This window comes from Macaca nemestrina, chromosome 14 (assembly GCF_043159975.1).
Source record: "Macaca nemestrina isolate mMacNem1 chromosome 14, mMacNem.hap1, whole genome shotgun sequence".
Lineage (NCBI taxonomy): Eukaryota > Metazoa > Chordata > Mammalia > Primates > Cercopithecidae > Macaca > Macaca nemestrina.
This window is the reverse complement of record NC_092138.1, coordinates 109,832,073-109,848,838: the sequence shown is the minus strand read 5'-3', so window position 1 is coordinate 109,848,838 and position 16,766 is coordinate 109,832,073. Positions and strand designations below refer to the sequence as shown.

The 16,766-nt window shown below is 57.0% G+C and overlaps 1 protein-coding gene across 7 annotated transcripts; it reads right to left on the bottom strand.

Moving 5' to 3' along the window:
* Positions 1-54: 54 nt before the first annotated feature.
* LOC105463952 (tetratricopeptide repeat domain 16) lies at positions 55-16,720 on the bottom strand. 7 transcript variants are annotated; one of them, XM_071078358.1, is made up of 14 exons: positions 16,523-16,720; positions 15,448-15,620; positions 15,040-15,130; positions 14,691-14,834; positions 11,960-12,135; positions 11,742-11,871; positions 8,497-8,711; positions 7,495-7,739; positions 6,959-7,100; positions 5,406-5,571; positions 4,699-4,841; positions 4,310-4,541; positions 1,798-1,885; positions 55-798 (listed from the first exon to the last, which is right to left on the bottom strand). In XM_071078358.1, the coding sequence occupies exons 1-14, from the start codon at positions 16,718-16,720 to the stop codon at positions 68-70; spliced, it is 2,874 nt and encodes a 957-aa protein (XP_070934459.1). In that variant the 3' UTR covers positions 55-67. The 7 variants fall into 7 exon arrangements, with proteins under 7 accessions (XP_070934459.1, XP_011709746.3, XP_070934460.1 ...); XM_011711444.3 differs by having other exon boundaries at positions 11,960-12,060; XM_071078359.1 differs by lacking the exon at positions 16,523-16,720 and adding an exon at positions 16,302-16,382.
* Positions 16,721-16,766: the final 46 nt, after the last annotated feature.

The following is a 16,766-nucleotide window of genomic DNA, read 5'->3' as shown; positions in this document are numbered from 1 at the left end:
GCCAGTGCTGGGGGGTGAGTAGAACTGCTCCCCTCCCCAGCAAGAAGTGAGGGGCTAGATGGTCCCTTCAGAGAGCTTCGTAGTAGGTGAGGTCCTGACCAACCTCAGTTTTGCTGACACTCGGGCTGGGTCCCCAGGTGGACTCAGCCTTGCTGGAAGTTGAGCTCATGCCCCGGCTCTTGCCCTGGGCAGCCTCAGCCTTGCTGGTTCTCTGGCCCTGGCCTTGAACATCCTCAGTCTTGCTGAGGCTCCAGTTTGAGTCATAGAAAGCCTCAGTCTTGGTGGAACTTCGGAGCAGTCCCCTGCTTCGGCCCTGGGTGGCATCAAGCTTGCTGGGTCTCCAGCTCCGGCCACGAGCAGCCTTGACCTTTCGGGGCCTCTGCCTTGGGCTCCGGGTGGTCTTGGTCTTGCTGGGCTCCTGCCTTGGGCCCTGGGAGGTCTCAATCTCGCTGGAGCTCTGCCTCTGGCCCTGAGTGGCCTCAGTCTTGCTGGAGCGCCGCCCTTGGCCCTGGGTGGCCTTGGTCTTGCTGGAGTTCCTCCTGTGTATGGCGGCCTTGGTCTTGCTGAAGTTCTGCCTCTGGCTCTGGGTGGCCTGGGTCTTGCTAAGGCTCTGCCTCTGGCCCTGGATGTCCTTGATTTTTCTGGGACCATGGCTCAATGCCTCCCTATTGTTCCCAGAGTCTGAGGATTGCGTCTTCAGCAGTGATGAGTCAGAGAATGTCATGGCGGTGGCTGAGGTGCTCCTGTATTCCTGGCAGATAGCCGACGTCTCAGTCTCTGAGGTGCATGTGGTCCTGACTGGGAAGGGTGTGCCAAGAGCACCCATCAGGCCTGCCGCACCTGCCCTGGACAGCTCCGGGAAAAGGGGCTTCCCAATTTCATACTGGCCTGTGGCCCTGAGGCTTCACATTGCCAAAGGGAAAGACCTGCAGATCATCCCCGCCCAGCCCCCCAGCGCCCCAGACCCTGAGGGGTGGGGCTGTGAGATGGGGGAGATGCCTAAGAGCCCCCTTCTCCCAGTCCCAGGCCTCTGCTCTGTGGCTGCCCCTACCCTCTGCTCCTGTTGCAGCAGACAGCCCCAGCAGAGCCCCTGCATCCCCCTGCCTAGCACCCTCCTGCCCTTCCATTCTTGTCCCCACTAAAAGGCGCTAAATGCACCCACAGCCCCAGCTTCCCCTGCACTGTGTCTGCCCTGTCTCCTGGCTGTCGGGTCACCTGGGAGCCTTCTTCCTGTTGGAGCTTAGAGCTCATGTCCCAGGGCAAGGACTATGCCAGTCATCCCTGTGCCCAGTGTTGAGCACAGGCCTGGCCCAGGACACTCGGTGGGTTTGCTGGATGCACGAAATGAAGAAGGGGCCTGGGCCCTGCCACTCCCCTCCCCACCGAGGACTGCGCACACCCGCCCCGGGGCCTCTGAGGAGCAGCCTCCCCGTTCTTCACTTCTGTCTCCTCCAGGCTGGGGCCCCACGGAACTGGGGCTAAAAGCCTCCTGGCCATGCACAAGGTTTGTGGGCTTTTTTCAGGGACAGGGCTGGGAGGGGATGGGAGCAGAGTAGCAGCTATCATGAAGGGCCTGGAGCAAGCCTCGGCCTCCCTGCCCGTGTTGGGCACTGCCCGCTGAGTCCTCGGCAGGCCCAGCAAGAGTGTTACTCCCGCTGTAGAGCCACTCGCCCCACGCCACCCAGCTGTCAGCAGCAGAGCCAAACTCACACCTAGGCCAGCGGTCTTCGACCCCTGACCTTTGACCACCCTGCTGCCTTAGCTTCCTGAGGCCTGGCGGGAGCCCCAGGGACTTACAGCTCATGCTGGAGGCTAAAGAGGTCTGGTCGAGGTAGCTCTCGGACAGGGACGCCACCTTGCTAGGTGTGAGCTTTGGTTTCTTCTCCTATGGCAAGAAACAGGCTTTGTAGTTCAGATGGCAGGAGGCCCACGCAGCTGCGCCTCTAGAAGGCCAGCAGCCCTGGGCCGCTCGGTGGTCATTCTCCTGAGCTCGGAGGTCCTTCAAGGTGCCAGGTTAGGGTGGGGTGGGGACACACAGAGGCTAAGCCTGGCAGGAACGGGGCGGCCAGGCTGGACAGGCATATGGTGCCATGAGGACGGTTGTGTTGAAGGGGCTGCTAGCGCCTTGGCTTTTTCAACTGCAAAATGAAAATTAGTTCAGGCGTGGGACAGGCTTCTATAAATTATAAAGGGCTGTGCCCTGGGGAATGCTTAGGGAGGACTTGAGGTGCTTCTCTAGGCTTTACCCCCTTCCATTCTCCCAATACAAGTGGGGACGGAGGGATGGGGAGAGCTGCTAATGACCATTTCACCGACCAGGAAACTAAGGCTCAGAGCCCATAAGCAACCTGCCCAGGGCCACTCAGCCAAGGAGCAGAGAGGCCGAGTTTGAATCCAGGTCTGCTGGCCACCACAGCCAGACCCTACCTAGGCTGCAGGTCTCTGCCCACATTCACAGCTGCAGACAGCGAGGTGCACCATAGTGCTCCAGGCGCCAGCTGGGAGTTGTGCTCTGGGCTCCATCCACTTCAGCCCAACATCTCCCTGGGGGAGGGAGCCTCTGACTTCGGGGGGCACACAGAGGGAAGGTGTGTACTTTAATATTCATTCTAACATGAGCTAGAAAACTGAAGAGCTGCTGGGCGCGATGGCTCACGCCTGTAATCCCAGCACTTTGGGAGGCCGAGGCGGGTGGATCTCGAGGTCAGGAGATCAAGACCATCTGGCTAATGCGGTGAAACCCTGTCTCTACTAAAAATACAAAAAATTAGCTGGGCGTGGTGGCGGGTACCTGTAGTCCCAGCTACTTGGAAGGCTTGGGCAGGAGAATGGCGTGAACCTGGGAGGTGGAGCTTGCAGTGAGCCAAGATTGCACCACTGCACTCCAGCCTGTGAGACAGAGTGAGACTCCGTCTCAAAAAAAAAAAAAAAAGAGAAAACTGAAGAGCTAGCGTTTTCTTTCCTCTTTTCTTCTTTAGACAAGGTCTTGCTCTCTCACCTAGGCTGGAATGCAGTGCTATGATTATGGCTCACCGCAGCCTCAAGTGACTCTGGGGCTCAAGAGATCCTCTTGCCTCAGCCTCCCAAGTAGCTGGGACTATAGGCACACATCACCATGCCTGGCTAATTTTTGTATTTTCTTGTAGAGACAAGGGTTTTGCCATGTTGCCCAGGCTAGTCTTGAACTCCTGGGCTCAAGCGATCTGTCCATCTTGGCCACCCAAAGTGCTGGGATTACAGGCATGAGCCACCGCGCCCGGCCACATTTTCTATTGATGGCAAGGGATGCTGGTATTCCTGTACTTCAATTGTGTAAAGTTTCCTTTGAACATTAGTGTACTTGATGTCTACCAGCAGTAAAACAGAGAAACACGCTGTGGGATTGTCAAGGACGGAATATTCTGCAGCACCAGAGACAGGGAGCAGGCTGCTGCCACCTGCTGCAGCGTGAGTGACGCTCACCATGCTGTCCATTTATGTGACGAAAAGACAAAAACTCATGTTTGGCGTTAGCAATCAGGACAGCCTTGTAGGTAGGGTGGGCTACGGGAGGGGCCTCGAAGGGGGCCCCAGTGGGCTTCTGGGAGCTGGGAAAGGGTTCTTTCTCGATCTGGATAATGATATCATGGGTGTCATGCAGTTGTGAAAATTCATCAAACTGGCACTTAGGATTTGTGCACTTTCCTATATTTATGTTACATTCAATAAGAGGTTTTCAGAAACAAATTTAAGAATTAAGAAAATTCTGGGGGCCGGGCGCAGTGGCTCATGCCTGTAATCCCAGCACTTTGGGAGGCCCAGGCGTGCAGATCGCTTAAGTCTGATAAAAATACTAAAAATACAAAAAACTAGCCAGGTGTGGTGGCACACACCTGTTAATCCCAGCTACCTGGGAGGCTAAGGCATGAGAATTGCCTGAACCCAGGAGGTGGAGGTTGCAGTGAGCCGAGATCATGCCACTCTACTCCAGCCTGGGTGACAGAGCAAGACTCCGTCTCAAAAACAAAAAATTCTGGCACAAGTGGCAAGTGGCTAGTGCATACAGTAGAACTCGTGACAGTGACCATGAGCAGGGGTGTGACTCCTCTCTGTGAGGGCCCACATCCCCACATACCCTCCCTCAGGAGCACCCCTTGTTGGTACCATCCCCATCTCATAGCAAGATGTCCCCAGCCCATCACACAACTGAGGGAGTGCAGAGCCAGGCCTGGAAGCCAGACTCCACTGGCCTGCGTCCTTCAGCCCTGGACTGGGGTACGCTCTGCCCCAGACCCCAAGGGCTTCGGGCCCTGGCATGTGTTCCACTTACCTCTTTTTTCTCCTCCTCCTTCTCTTCCTCCTCCTCCTTCTGTTCCTCCTCCTCCTTCTCTTCCTCCTCCTTGGGGGCCTCAGCCTGTCCCTCTGAGCTTCCCGGTTCTACCTGCGGAATCTCAGGGGTGGCCTGCAGCTTCTCGGAGGTCTCAATCAAAGGCTCCCCCTGCTTCCATGAGCGCTGCAGGGCCAAGGCCTTCTGGCGCTCCAACTCCCACTGCTTAAGCATCCTGCCAAACAATGTCCCCCGGGCATTGTCAGTCTCCCTGGCCCATGCTGGTCTCTCCAAGGACTAGACAATGGCCCTGGCATGCAGTTGGAGCCAGAGGAGCCTAGAGCCACAGCCATTCCCCAGCCCTGGCCTGTACCCCCTGCTCCAGGGCTTACCCCACAATGCCTTGTGGGCCTCCAGCCTGCAGGCTGCCCTCCACCATCCGTTCCAGCTGCAGCCTGGCCAGGTGGGCTATCTGGGTGCTAAGCACCTCCTCCACAGACATGCCCGGGAAGAGGTTGGTCATCAGCAGGGACAGCTGCCATGAAAGGGGGTGACCAGAGCCAGGTGAGGGCCAGAGCAGCGGGCACACAGCCTGATGCTGCCCTGATCCCGCAGAGCCAGATTTGGCCCTTCCCAAGACTGAAGAAGGAAGAGTTTTGCAATGTTTTTTGTTTGCTTGTTTGTTTTGTTTTGTTTTTTGAGACAGAGTCTCACTCTATCGCCCAGGCTGGAGTGCTGTGGCACAATCTTGGCTCACTGCTACCTCTGCCTCCCTGCAACCTCTGCCTCCTGGGTTGAAGCAATTCTCATGACTCAGCCTCCTGAGTAGCTGTAATTATAACCGTGCACCACCACACCTGGCTAATTTTTGTATTTTTAGTAGAGATGGGGTTTCACCATGATGGCTGGGTGGGTCTCAAACTCCTGACCTCAGGTGATCCACCTGCCTCTGGCTCCCAAAGTGCTGGGATTACAGGCGTGAGCCACCATGCCTGGCCTTATGATTGTTATCAAACCAGATTTCTTTGGGGGCCGAGGAGTATCTTTATGCACCAGGCATGACTCCGGAGCCTACACTCCTGATGTGGCAGGAACCTACCTTTGGTTGCTTGGGGTTGAGGAGCAGGACAGTGGCCACATCCTGGCGTGCCCCAAAAATGTTCTGCAGCAGCTGCCGGCTCTTGGCCCGGTACAGGTAGTACTGGGCCTTCTGGGGGTTGTGCCGGATGGCCGTGGAGAAGTGGTCCTCTGCCTTCTGGAACTGCCTGCAGGACACAGTGGATTCCGAGCTGCCATGAGCTCGGCCATCTGTGGGGAAAAGGATGGCTTCTGGGCCCCACTGAGGAGTTAGACGGAAACCAGGCTGGGTCTGCTCCCCCCACCACGCCCCTCTCCTCTCTCTCCACCAGCGACGTCCCTGATGGAGCCAACACTTAGATGCCAGTGTGAAACTCCACCATCAATGAATATTTTTATGATCTTGGGGTAGGGAAGGCCTTTCTGAGAATGCCATAAACCCATGAGCTAAAATGAAAATATTAATTTGACTATGATTAAGTTCCAAGTTATTGAGTAGTAAAAATATTACAAAGAAAACCAGCATAGGGAGGGCGCGGTGGCTCACGCCTGTAATCCCAGCACTTTGGGAGGCCGATCACCTGAGGTGGGGAGTTTGAGACCAGCCTGGCCAGGATGGTGAAACCCCGTCTCTACTAAAAATACAAAAATTAGCTGGGTGTGGTGGCAGGCGCCTGTAATCCCAGCTACTTGGGAAGCTGAGGCAGGAGAATTGCTTGAACCCAGGAGGTGGAGGTTGCAGTGAGCTGAGATTGTGCAATTGCACTCCAGCCTGGGTGACAGAGCGAGACTCCGTTTAAAAAAAAAAAAAAGGAAGCATAACTGGGAGAGGAGCTTTTTTTTGGGGGGAGGGAGGGCGGGCGTGGGGATGGAGTCTTGCTCTGTCGCCCAGGCTGGAGTGCAGTGGCACAATCTTGGCTCACTGCAAGCTCCGCCTCCCTGGCTCAAGGGATTCCCCCGCCTCAGCCTCCCAACTAGCTGGGATTACAGGTGCATGCCACCACACCCAGCTAATTTTTTTTGTATTTTTAATAGAGATGGGGTTTCACCATATTGGCCAGATTGGTCTCAAAACTCCCAACCTCGGGCAATCCACCTGCCTAGGCCTCGGCCTCACAAAGTGTGGGGATTACAGGGGAGAACGACTGCGCCCATGCCCTGGGGAGAGAAGCAACTTTTTTTTTTTTTTTGAGACGGAGTCTCGCTCTGTCGCCCAGGCTGGAGTGCAGTGGCCGGCTCTCAGCTCACTGCAAGCTCCGCCTCCCGGGTTCACGCCATTCTCCTGCCTCAGCCTCCGGAGTAGCTGGGACTACAGGCGCCCGCCACCTCGCCCGGCTAGTTTTTTGTATTTTTAGTAGAGATGGGGGTTTCACCGTGTTAGCCAGGATGGTCTCGATCTCCTGACCTTGTGATCCGCCCGTCTCGGCCTCCCAAAGTGCTGGGATTACAGGCTTGAGCCACCGCGCCCGGCCTGAGAGAAGCAACTTGATTGACCCAGGGATCCCAGCAGTTGGCTTCCTGCCCACCCCGCCCTAGGGCCTGCCCCACCCACTGTGGGGGCCGGAGCCCATGCACCTGTGCTTCTGCTCGCAGAACCCCATCTTCTCCTGCAGCAGGCCCATGCGCGTGTTGGCGCCCTCGTCCTGCGGGCTCAGCGCCAGCGCCTGCTGGTAGTCTGCCTCGGCAAAGGCCAGGTTGCCCAGCTGGAAGAAGCAATCTAGGGTCCGGAGGCGGGGGTGAGTGCACCCGCAACTCCCAGTGCCTGGGAGGCCCAGCCCAGTCGGCTCCAGCCCCGGGGCCAGGGCCTGAAACTGGTGGCTGATAACCCCCATCGGCGGTCACGGTCCCCGTCCCCTCTAGTTTTCTGGGCGTCTGGGCACTGTTCCCCAGCCGCCTGTTTGAGCATTTTAAGGAGTCTGGAACCAGTCTGTCTAAGGTACCATTTCCCAGAGTGTGTTCCTGGGATACTGAGACTATTACATTTCCTCTTCCCTCGCTTCCTTCCTCTCTCCCTTCCTCCTTCCCCCGCAGGGGTCTCAAGTGCCCAGTGGGGGCCTTAAAGATGGTGAGGCTCCCCGCATCCCCTCCCCAACGCCCCGGTCGCTGCGCACCGCCTCGGTTGATGTAGAGCCCTTTCTCCTGCTGCTCGTCCCGGAGGGCCTTGTTCAGCAGCAGCACGCCCTCCTGGTAGGCACCCTGCCTGTAGCAGTGCACGGCAAAGTCGTTGTAGGTAAGCAACAGCTGGCGCTGCGCCTGCCGCACCATGTCCTCCTGGTCCTCGGTCACCATGTCCAGCACCTTCAGGAAGTCCTCCACTGCTCCATCAAACTCCTGAAGCCGTCGGTACATGGTGCCCCTGTGAGGGACGGTGTGGCAGACGGCAGGAGGGACGTGAGGGCCAGTGCACCCCCACCGACTGGTGAGTGGCCAGACCTCCTGACCCATGGAGGCAGTGGCCATCCCCACCTCATTTGTTAGGTTTGTCCCATGGGGCCAGCTCTGGACTGCTACTCAGATAACCCACTAGGCACTGATCATTTTATTTTTTGCAAAAATGCCCTCCCTCTTTCTTTTTGGGAGCCAGGTGTATGCCAGTCTCTACATTAAAACATTTTGTACAAGAAACAGGTGTTTTGCCACCGCTGTTTGGAGAGGTTAATTGGCACGAAATCACAGTGGCCTCTCATGTCACTGAATCACTTGTGGGAGACTGAGCCCAGCCCCTTGGCATAGCGAGAGGTTGACTGGGTGGACAACCGCCCGGAGTCACTCCTGCCAGGGCAGCGGCGCTCCCTCCGAAATGCAGCAGGATGTGGTAAGTTCCTGGGGACCAGACTCAAGCCTACGCTGGGCTCAGCGCCCAGTGTGAACTGCTTAGCAGGCTGGGGCTCTAGGATTCCTGGGGTAACTGGGACATTTGTTGCCATCCCTCTTCCAGCTGTAAGAGACCACCTCTGTACTGCCTTAACCCAGTAGGAAGTAGGGAAAGACTGTTAGAGGCTAGCTGGGGAAACTGAGGCCTAGAGAGGGTCAGGGACTCTCCTTAAACCACACGGAAAGTCTGTGGCTGGGCAGGGCCTGGGACCCAAGGCCAGCACCTTCCCATGCAGTACCGGAAGAGGAAGAGACTGGGGTCCAGAGGGTTGTTCTCGATGGCACAGTTGATGCGCTGCAGTGCGTGCTGCAGCCTGCCCTGCACGGCCAGGATCCCCGCGTCTTGGCGCGCCTGCTGGGCCTGGGCCACCATCTTCTGGAGCAGCATCCTGGCCTGGGGATGCTTGGGATTCAACAGCAAGGCGCCGTGCAGATCCCGGTAGCAGAGGTGGGGCTGCAGGAGGCCAGGGGTGGCATCAGGGGCACAGGTCAACTGAGCCATGGGACCTAGAGGCCTTTCTTCAGCAGGGTGGCATCACACCATGCCTCCTCCATGCCCCCCACGTCCCACCCTTTTCTGCTTTTTTTTTTTTTTTTTGAGATGGAGTCTCACTCTGTCACCCAGGCTGGAGTGCAATTGGTGTGGTCTTGGCTCACTGCAACCTCTGCCTCCCAGGTTCAACAGATTTTCCCGCGTCAGCCTCGCGAGTAGCTGGGACTACAGGTGCGTGCCATCACACCTGGCTAATTTTTTTTTTTTTTTTCCAGTAGAGATGGGGTTTCACTATGTTGGCCAGGCTGGTCTCGAACTCCTGACCTTAGGTGATCCACCCACCTTGGCCTCCCAAAGTGCCAGGATTACAGGGTTGAGCCACCATGCCCAGCCCCTTTCTACCTCTTGAAGGACACAAGGAGCATCATGGGGAAATTCCATCCCAAGCCCCATGCCAGCTGGCCCTTTGCAGATGTGACCTCACGTGAGCCAGGTCCACCCCAGTGGTTTCTGCAGATGCTGCCTCCTTGTCAGGCCTCTGTGAAGCCCACTCAAGGTGTGGGGAGCGTGTGACCTCCTGACTGTGACAGTTGTGTCCTCCCTCCCCTCCCCTGCACTCCCTCTTCCCCTCCCTGACCTTTGAGCCCAAGACCACTCTGGCCAAGCCCAGATTCTGGTCTGGGTACAGCGGAAACCTCCCCCAGCAAGTCCCTTCCACCGGGAGGAGGGGTGGGTGAGGAAGGCGAAGCTCAGCCCAGCAACAGACAGTTCAACACCACCCTGTTCCCTGCGGGGTGACTGGCTGGCAGGCGAACGGGGTGTAGTGGACGGCAGGCATGGGTGGAGGGAGGGAGGGAAATGGCAGTAGCTAGGGGCAGGGCTTTGGAGTAGGCAGCCTTGGGCTCCAGGCAGTGCCACTGGGAACAGGCTGTGTGACCTTGGGCAAGTCACCTGGGGGTGGCTCATCCTCTGTGAAAAGAGGACAGTGTGTCTCTATCCCAAAGGGTTGCTGCAGCCTCACAGTTAAACAGGGGCAAAGTGCTGAGAACACGCCTACACATGTGAGGGGCTAAAATCGCAACAGTCACCAATAATTATCAATTACTAGTTCTCAGCTAGGCGCGGTGGCTCACACCTGTAATCCCAGCACTTGGGGAGGCTGAGGCAGGGGGAATCACCTGGCGAAACCCTGCCTTTCCTAAAAATACAGAAATTAGCTGGGCAGGCGCCTGTAATCCCAGTTACTCAGGAGGCTGAGGTGTGAGAATCGCTTGAACCTCCCAGCAGAGGTTGTGGTGAGCTGAGATCTCACCACTGCACTCCAGCCTGGGTGACAGAGTGAGACTCTGTCTCAACAAAACAAAACAAAACAAAACAAAACAAATTACTAGTCTCATGCCACTGAATCGCCTGTGGGACGCTACAGCCCAGCCCCAAGGCACAGGGAGGAGCTGCCAGGGTGGACTGCGCTCCCTCCTGCAATGCAGGCTGGCATTTCAGCCGCCCCCAGGATGTCCCCACCTGGAGAATGAGATGAACCCACCCCACCCCGCCCACCTGCTCCTCCCCATCCTAGTTTCCCAGCTCCCCATCCACCCAGGCCAAGCCAGAACCCTTCTGGATCCTTCTGTTTCCTTCAAGCCCACCCCCAAGCCAGACTCCAGCCCTGCCTTCTGAAGGGCTGTGGGACTTGCCCCTCCTTGCTGCCCTCATGACCACCTTTCCCTCAGCCTCACCCAACTCTGCAGTGGCGCCCAGCCTCCTTCTCAGGCTCCTGCCTCCAGGCCTCCCCTCCGACCCACACTCCTTGCGGATACCAGAATGATCTTCCTAAAGCTCCCTGCCCTGGGGACACCTGATGAAGGCTCCCACTGCCTCTGGGGAGACTTCTCATCCCTGCCCTCCTCTCCTTGGTGCCCAGCACCCCCTCCACCTCCTCCCTTGTGACCCCAAGTTTCTCTTGCTCCCAAGCTGTTCCCTGTACTGTCTGTCCCTGTGCCCAGCCCAGGTTGTGCGGGTGGTCAGGGGTAGGGGTGATTCATTGAGGCAAACAGGAAAAAAGAAAGGAAGCGAGAGGAAGAGGAGAAGGAAGGAGAGGAGAAAAGGAAGAAGGGGGAAGGGAGGAAGGGGAAGGGAGGAAGGGAGGAGGGGGGAAGGGAGGAAGGTAGAAGGGAGAAAGGGGGAAGGAAGGAAGGGAGGAGGGAGAAAGGGAGGAGGGAGGAAGGGAGGAGGGAGGAATGGAGGAGGGAGGAGGGAGAAAGGGAGGAGGGAGGAAGGGAGGAGGGAGGAATGGAGGAGGGAGAAAGGGAGGAAGGGGGAAGGGAGGAGGGAGGAGGGAGGAATGGAGGAGGGAGGAAGGGAGGGGGAAGGGAGGAAGGGAGGAGGGGGGAAGGGAGGAAGGCAGAAGGCAGGAAGGCGGAAGGAAGGGAGGAGGGAGAAAGGGAGGAGGGAGGAAGGAGGAAGGGAGGAGGGAGGAGGGAGGAAGGGAGGAGGGAGGAAGAGAAGAGAGAGGAATGGACGAGGGAGGAGGGAGGAAGGGGGAAGGGAGGAGGGAGGAGGGAGGAAGGGAAGAAGGAGGAAGGGGAAGGGAGAAGGGCTAACTCATGTTAGGTGCCCTGGGTGTCCCCGTGTGTGGCTTCACAGGATCGTGGCTAAATCCTTTGTAGTGTACTCATCTGCCCAGGGATACCTCCCCCAGGCTGCGAGCTCCGTCCGGACAGGGATGATATGAATCTCTCATCTTTTGCTTCCCTTGGGGTGCAGCACAGGCCTGGCACAGAGCCAGGGCTGAGCAACAATGGAACAAGGACCTGAAGTGGTAGCTGAGTGGTCCAGGCCAGTGTGGGTCTCTTCCCAGGGAGGACAGCACCCACGGCACTGTGGGATGGGGCTTCTGGGCTAGCTGATAGCCTTGCCTCCTCCTGTAATCTTGGGGCACACTGATGACCACCAGGTTGGGAGGCACGCCCCTGCCCGCCTTCTCCACTGTACCTTCTGGAGAAAGTTGTAGAGTCTGGCCCGGAGGATGTAGACGTCGGCGTTGGTGGTGTCCTGCTTCAGCTCCTCGGTGATGAGTGAGAGGCAGGCCGGATGCTGCTTGAGGGCCAGGAGACAGGCCATGCTGAGGGCAGAGGGAACAGAGTGCTCTGGTTCCCGGGTGGGGCGTCAGGAAGCCGCTGCTGGGAGAAGGGTCCAGCAAGGGCACTCACCATCGGTAACGGAAGCACGCTTTCTCAGGCTGGAGCTCGGCAGCATGTGAGAAGACATTCAGGGCATCCAGGAAGGCACACTGCTCAAAAAGGCATTGCCCCTGGGGACACAGGGGACAGTCAATTCTGCTTGCCACCCCAGCCCTGCTGCACCCCCTGGTTGGCAGCCGAAAGCCCTGAGGCAGGAGGGAGAGATACAAGAGACAAGGATAGAGCCTTTTAGATCTGGGAGAGACTTGAAGAGGCAGAGACACAGAGACAGAGATGGAGAGAGATACAGATCTGGGGAAAGACAGCAAGAGTTGGTGAGAGATACACACTTGGCAAGAGACAGGAATACAGAGATTCAGGAACAAAGAGAAATGGAGAAAACTCAGATGGCTGGGCCAGACACGGTGGCTCACGCCTGTTATCCCATCCCAGCCCTCTGAGAGGCTGAGGCAGGTGGATCACTTGAGGCCAGGAGTTTGAGGCCAGCCTGGCCAACATGGTGAAACCCTGTCTCTACTAAAAATACAAAAATCAGCTAGGCATGTTAGTGCATGCCTGTAATCCCAGCTACTCAGGAGGCTGAGGCACGAGAATCGCTTGGACCCGGGAACCAGAGGTTGCAGTGAGCCGAGATCATGCCACAGCCCTCCAGCCTGGGCGACAGAGCGAGACTCCATCTCAAAACAAACAAAAAAACAAACAAACGAACAAAAAACAGAATCTCGGATGGCAGAAGAGACCAACAGAACTAACATGAACATGCTGTAGCCTGACCCTGGGCCCTGGGTGCTGAGCCCTGTGCTAAGAACTTCAACTTGTTTTCTCACTGGCACTAGCATGCTTCTCTTATAGATAAAGGAACTGAGGCTCAGAGAGGCGGAGTGACTTGCATAAGGGCACACAGGAAGTGGCCGTGCAGGACACGGGCCCGCAACAGATTCAGCACATGGTCTGAGGGCCCCAAATGTTTCTTTTTAAGAAGAGATTTTTTTTTTTTTTTTTTTTTTTTGAGACAGTGTCCTGTTCTGTCACCCAGGCTGGAGTACAGTGGTACGATCTCGGCTCATCCCAACCTCTGCCTTCTGGTTTCAAGAGATTCTCCTGTCTCAGCCTCCCAAGTAGCTGGGATTACAGGCGTGTGCTACGCCTAGCTAATTTTTGTATTTTTAGTAGAGACGGGGTTTCACCATGTTGGCCAGGCTGGTCTCAAACTCTTGATCTCATGATCCGCCCTACTCGGCCTCCCAGACTGGCCAAGAACTGAATATATTTTGACATAAACAAAAGACATCAAGCCCAGGCGCACTGGCTCACACCTGTCATCCCAGCACTTTGGGAAGCCGAGGCGGGCAGATCACTTGAGGTCAGGAGTTGGAGACCAGCCTGGCCAACATGGCGAAAACCCATCTCTATTAAAAGTACAAAAATTAGCCAAGCATGGTGATGCACATCTGTAATCCTAGCTACTCGGGAGGCTGAGGCACGAGAATCATTTGAATAAGGGAGGTGGAGGTTGTGAGCTGAGATTGCACCACTGCGCTCTAGCCTCAGAAACAGAGCAAGACTCCGTCTCAAAAAAAAAAAAAAGACAACAAGATTATCAAAATGGAAAAAAGGAACACTTTGTTGGTGTTTTTTTTTTTTTTTTTTTTTTTTTTGAGACGGAGTCTCGCTATGTCACCCAGGGTAGAGTGCAGTGGCCGGATCTCAGCTCACTGCAAGCTCCGCCTCCCGGGTTTTTACGCCATTCTCCTGCCTCAGCCTCCCGAGTAGCCGGGACTACAGGCGCCCACCACCTCGCCCGGCTAGTTTTTTGTATTTTTTAGTAGAGACGGGGTTTCACCGTGTTAGCCAGGATGGTCTCGAACTCCTGACCTTGTGATCCGCCCGTCTCGGCCTCCCAAAGTGCTGGGATTACAGGCTTGAGCCACCGCGCCCGGCCTTTGTTGGTGTTTTATAGTTTAATACTGTTTTTCCTTTGAAATACACTTGGGGGTCACTGTGAGCTTTTTAGTGCTTAGAGCCTCTGGACTCTAGATCTGTGCCATCCCATCCAAGACAATAGCCACTGCTTTGTGTGGCTATACACATTTAAATTAATTAAAATAAAAATAAGAGGCTGGGCATAGTGGCTCACATTTGTAATCCTAGCACTTTGGGAGGCCGAGGCGGGCAGATTGCCTGAGCCCAGGAGTTTGAGACCAGCCTGGGCAACAAAGTGAAACCCCGTCTCTACTAAAATACAAAAAATTAGACAGGCATGGTGGCATGTGCCTGTAGTCCCAGCTACTCAGGAGGCTGAGGCAGGAGAATTGCTTGAACCCGGGAGGCAGAGGTTGCAGTGAGCCGAGATCGTGCCACTGCACTCCAGCCTGAGCGACAGAGCGAGACTCCGTCTCAAAAACAACAATAATAATAAAATAAAAATAAGATATAAAATTCAATTCTTTAGTCACACTTGCCACATGTCAAGGGCTCAACAGTTCCACGTGGCTGATGGGTAGCATATTGGACACTGTCATTATGGCAGAAACCCGAATGGACAGTGCTGCCAAACTTGATTCAACCTTGGCAGTAAACCAGCCTTGGAGGTGAGAGGGGCAGCAGGTAGGGACCCAGACACAGGGACAAGGAGGAATCCAAGGAGACGGAGCTGGGCCCAGGAGCCAGGAGAGCCCCTGGAGGGAAAGCCAGTGATGTGAGGTGCATGCCCTGCATGGGCCCGGGCAGCCCCAGGCACCTGTAGGTAGAGCACAAAGGTGAGGCGCTCCAGGTGCTTGCAGTTGTCCTGCTGTAAGGAGTAGGCCCTTCGCAGGTTCTGGGCAGCCGAGGAGAAGTCACAGAGCTGGAGGTAGGCCTCGGCCCGCAAAGCGTAGAAGTCCACCTAAGGGTGAGGGGACCCAGGCTGCTGGATCCTCCCCACCATCTGCCCCTGGAGGGTAGGGGAAAGTCTCCGCCCCCGCCGAGCGTTGACACCCAATTCCCATCAGCGACTTGGTGGCCCTGAGAGGAGGGATCTGGCAGGTGCAACAGGGAGGGAGGAAGCGTGTTCCAGCAACTGCCTGTGCCCACCCAGGTCTGCCTCTCACCAGCTGTGGGTCCAGGTGGAGCGCGCGGGAGAAGAACAGCACAGCTGTCTCCCAGTCTGCCTGCTCCAAGCACTGCTGGCCTCTGGAGTAGCTGTGGAGAAAGTGGGGACAGGCAGAGGGGTGGCCCTGACTGTGGACCAGCCCAGAGCATAGGGCTGGGGTGGGGGTTGTGGGAGGCAAGGGAGCTGGGTAGAGAGGCAGGAGGAGTAGACAGAAGCCCAGGGAGGGCAGGCTGGTGTTCCTGGAGTCCAGCCAGGCCATCAGCCTCATTTCCACTGAGGTAGAAGAGCCCCATTAGACAGTTGAGTTCACTGAGGCCCGAACAGAGTAAGTGGCTCAAAGCTGCATGGTATGGGAATGGCTGTGTCAGGCAGGAACCTGGGACCCCAAAGCAAGGTAGTCACTCACTACTCCCTGACTTTGAGGGGCACCGTTAACCCCGTGACCTTTGGCTTTACGTCACAGATGCTTTGGAACACCTGGCTGGTTCCAAAGATGTGCTGCAGGATCCCTTTGGGGGCTGGAATCACCCATGGCTTTGGGATGTCCTGTGAGGGGCCCTGGTCAACCTTCAGGGCATCCTAGAACCGAAGGACAGTAAGCTGCAGTAGGCCCCCGAGATGACCCCCACCCACTGACACACTCGCCAGCATTCTGCAGGGAGGGAGGAGAGGCAGAAATGAGGCCTGGAAGGAGGCACTCCCACTCGGGGGTCCGGTGGCACTCCCAGTTCCATTCCTCTTAGGGCCGCGCCAACCTGTCCCTCTCCAGTCCTGCCCTTCTCCCTCTCCTGTGGTCAAGGTCAGGGATCAGGGTCCTCACACTTACAACACCATCTGCTCTCCCCCCTAGGCCTTCCCAGCTCCCACTTCCGGCTACTGACACCCCAAGCTCTGATGTCTCCAGCTCAGGCCCGGTCCCAAGTCTCAGGCCTTGGGGGTCCTACAGCCCCTTGGGTACCCTTCAGGACCCTCACTCCAGCAGGCCACACTGAGCACCTCACCTGACTTCTGCCCCAGGCTCTCCCATCTTGGTGAGGTCACCTTCCCCACCAGCTACCCAAGCCAGAAACCTCTGTCCAAGCAGCCGCCGAGCCTTACAAGGATCTCTCACATCCCTGGTTCTTGGCATGGTGGCCAGGGCCTTCCCTGAGTCGGACTGCTGCCCCTGCCCCTCCCGGCCTTCACCCTTTCCTGCGAACCCAGCCTCGGTCTCTCCGCCTGGCCCTCTGCCTTTGCGTTAGTCTTCTCCCCAGCCCGCACCTCGTCCGAATCTGTCATGAGGCCCCTTCCAGGAGGACCCCGAGGCCTCTGCCAACTACCTCGCGGCCCCGGCCCTGACGTTGCTAGGCACCATCACCAGGACGCCCACGGGCCCCGCCCCTCTAGCCCCGCCCCCGGGAACCAAGCTTTTTGAGCCGGAGGGAGGTAGAAAACTTTTATTAGCTGGGGAGGTTGAGGCCTACATCGGGGAAAGGACTTGCCAGATTTTCGCCGCGAGGCAGGGCCATAGCCGGGAGCATAACAAGGGTTCCGCCTCCCAACCGAAGGTCAAGCAAGAGCTCCAAGCGTCCCACACAAACCCCGCAGGAACACAGTGACGCCGCGCCACTGAAGGCGCCTGGGCTCCCGGACTCTGCCACCACCTCGCCGCTTCCGCCCCTCAGAAGCATGGCGGCCATGCAGCCCGGCTCGGATTGGACGTTGGCGGTCGACGCCAAACAAATG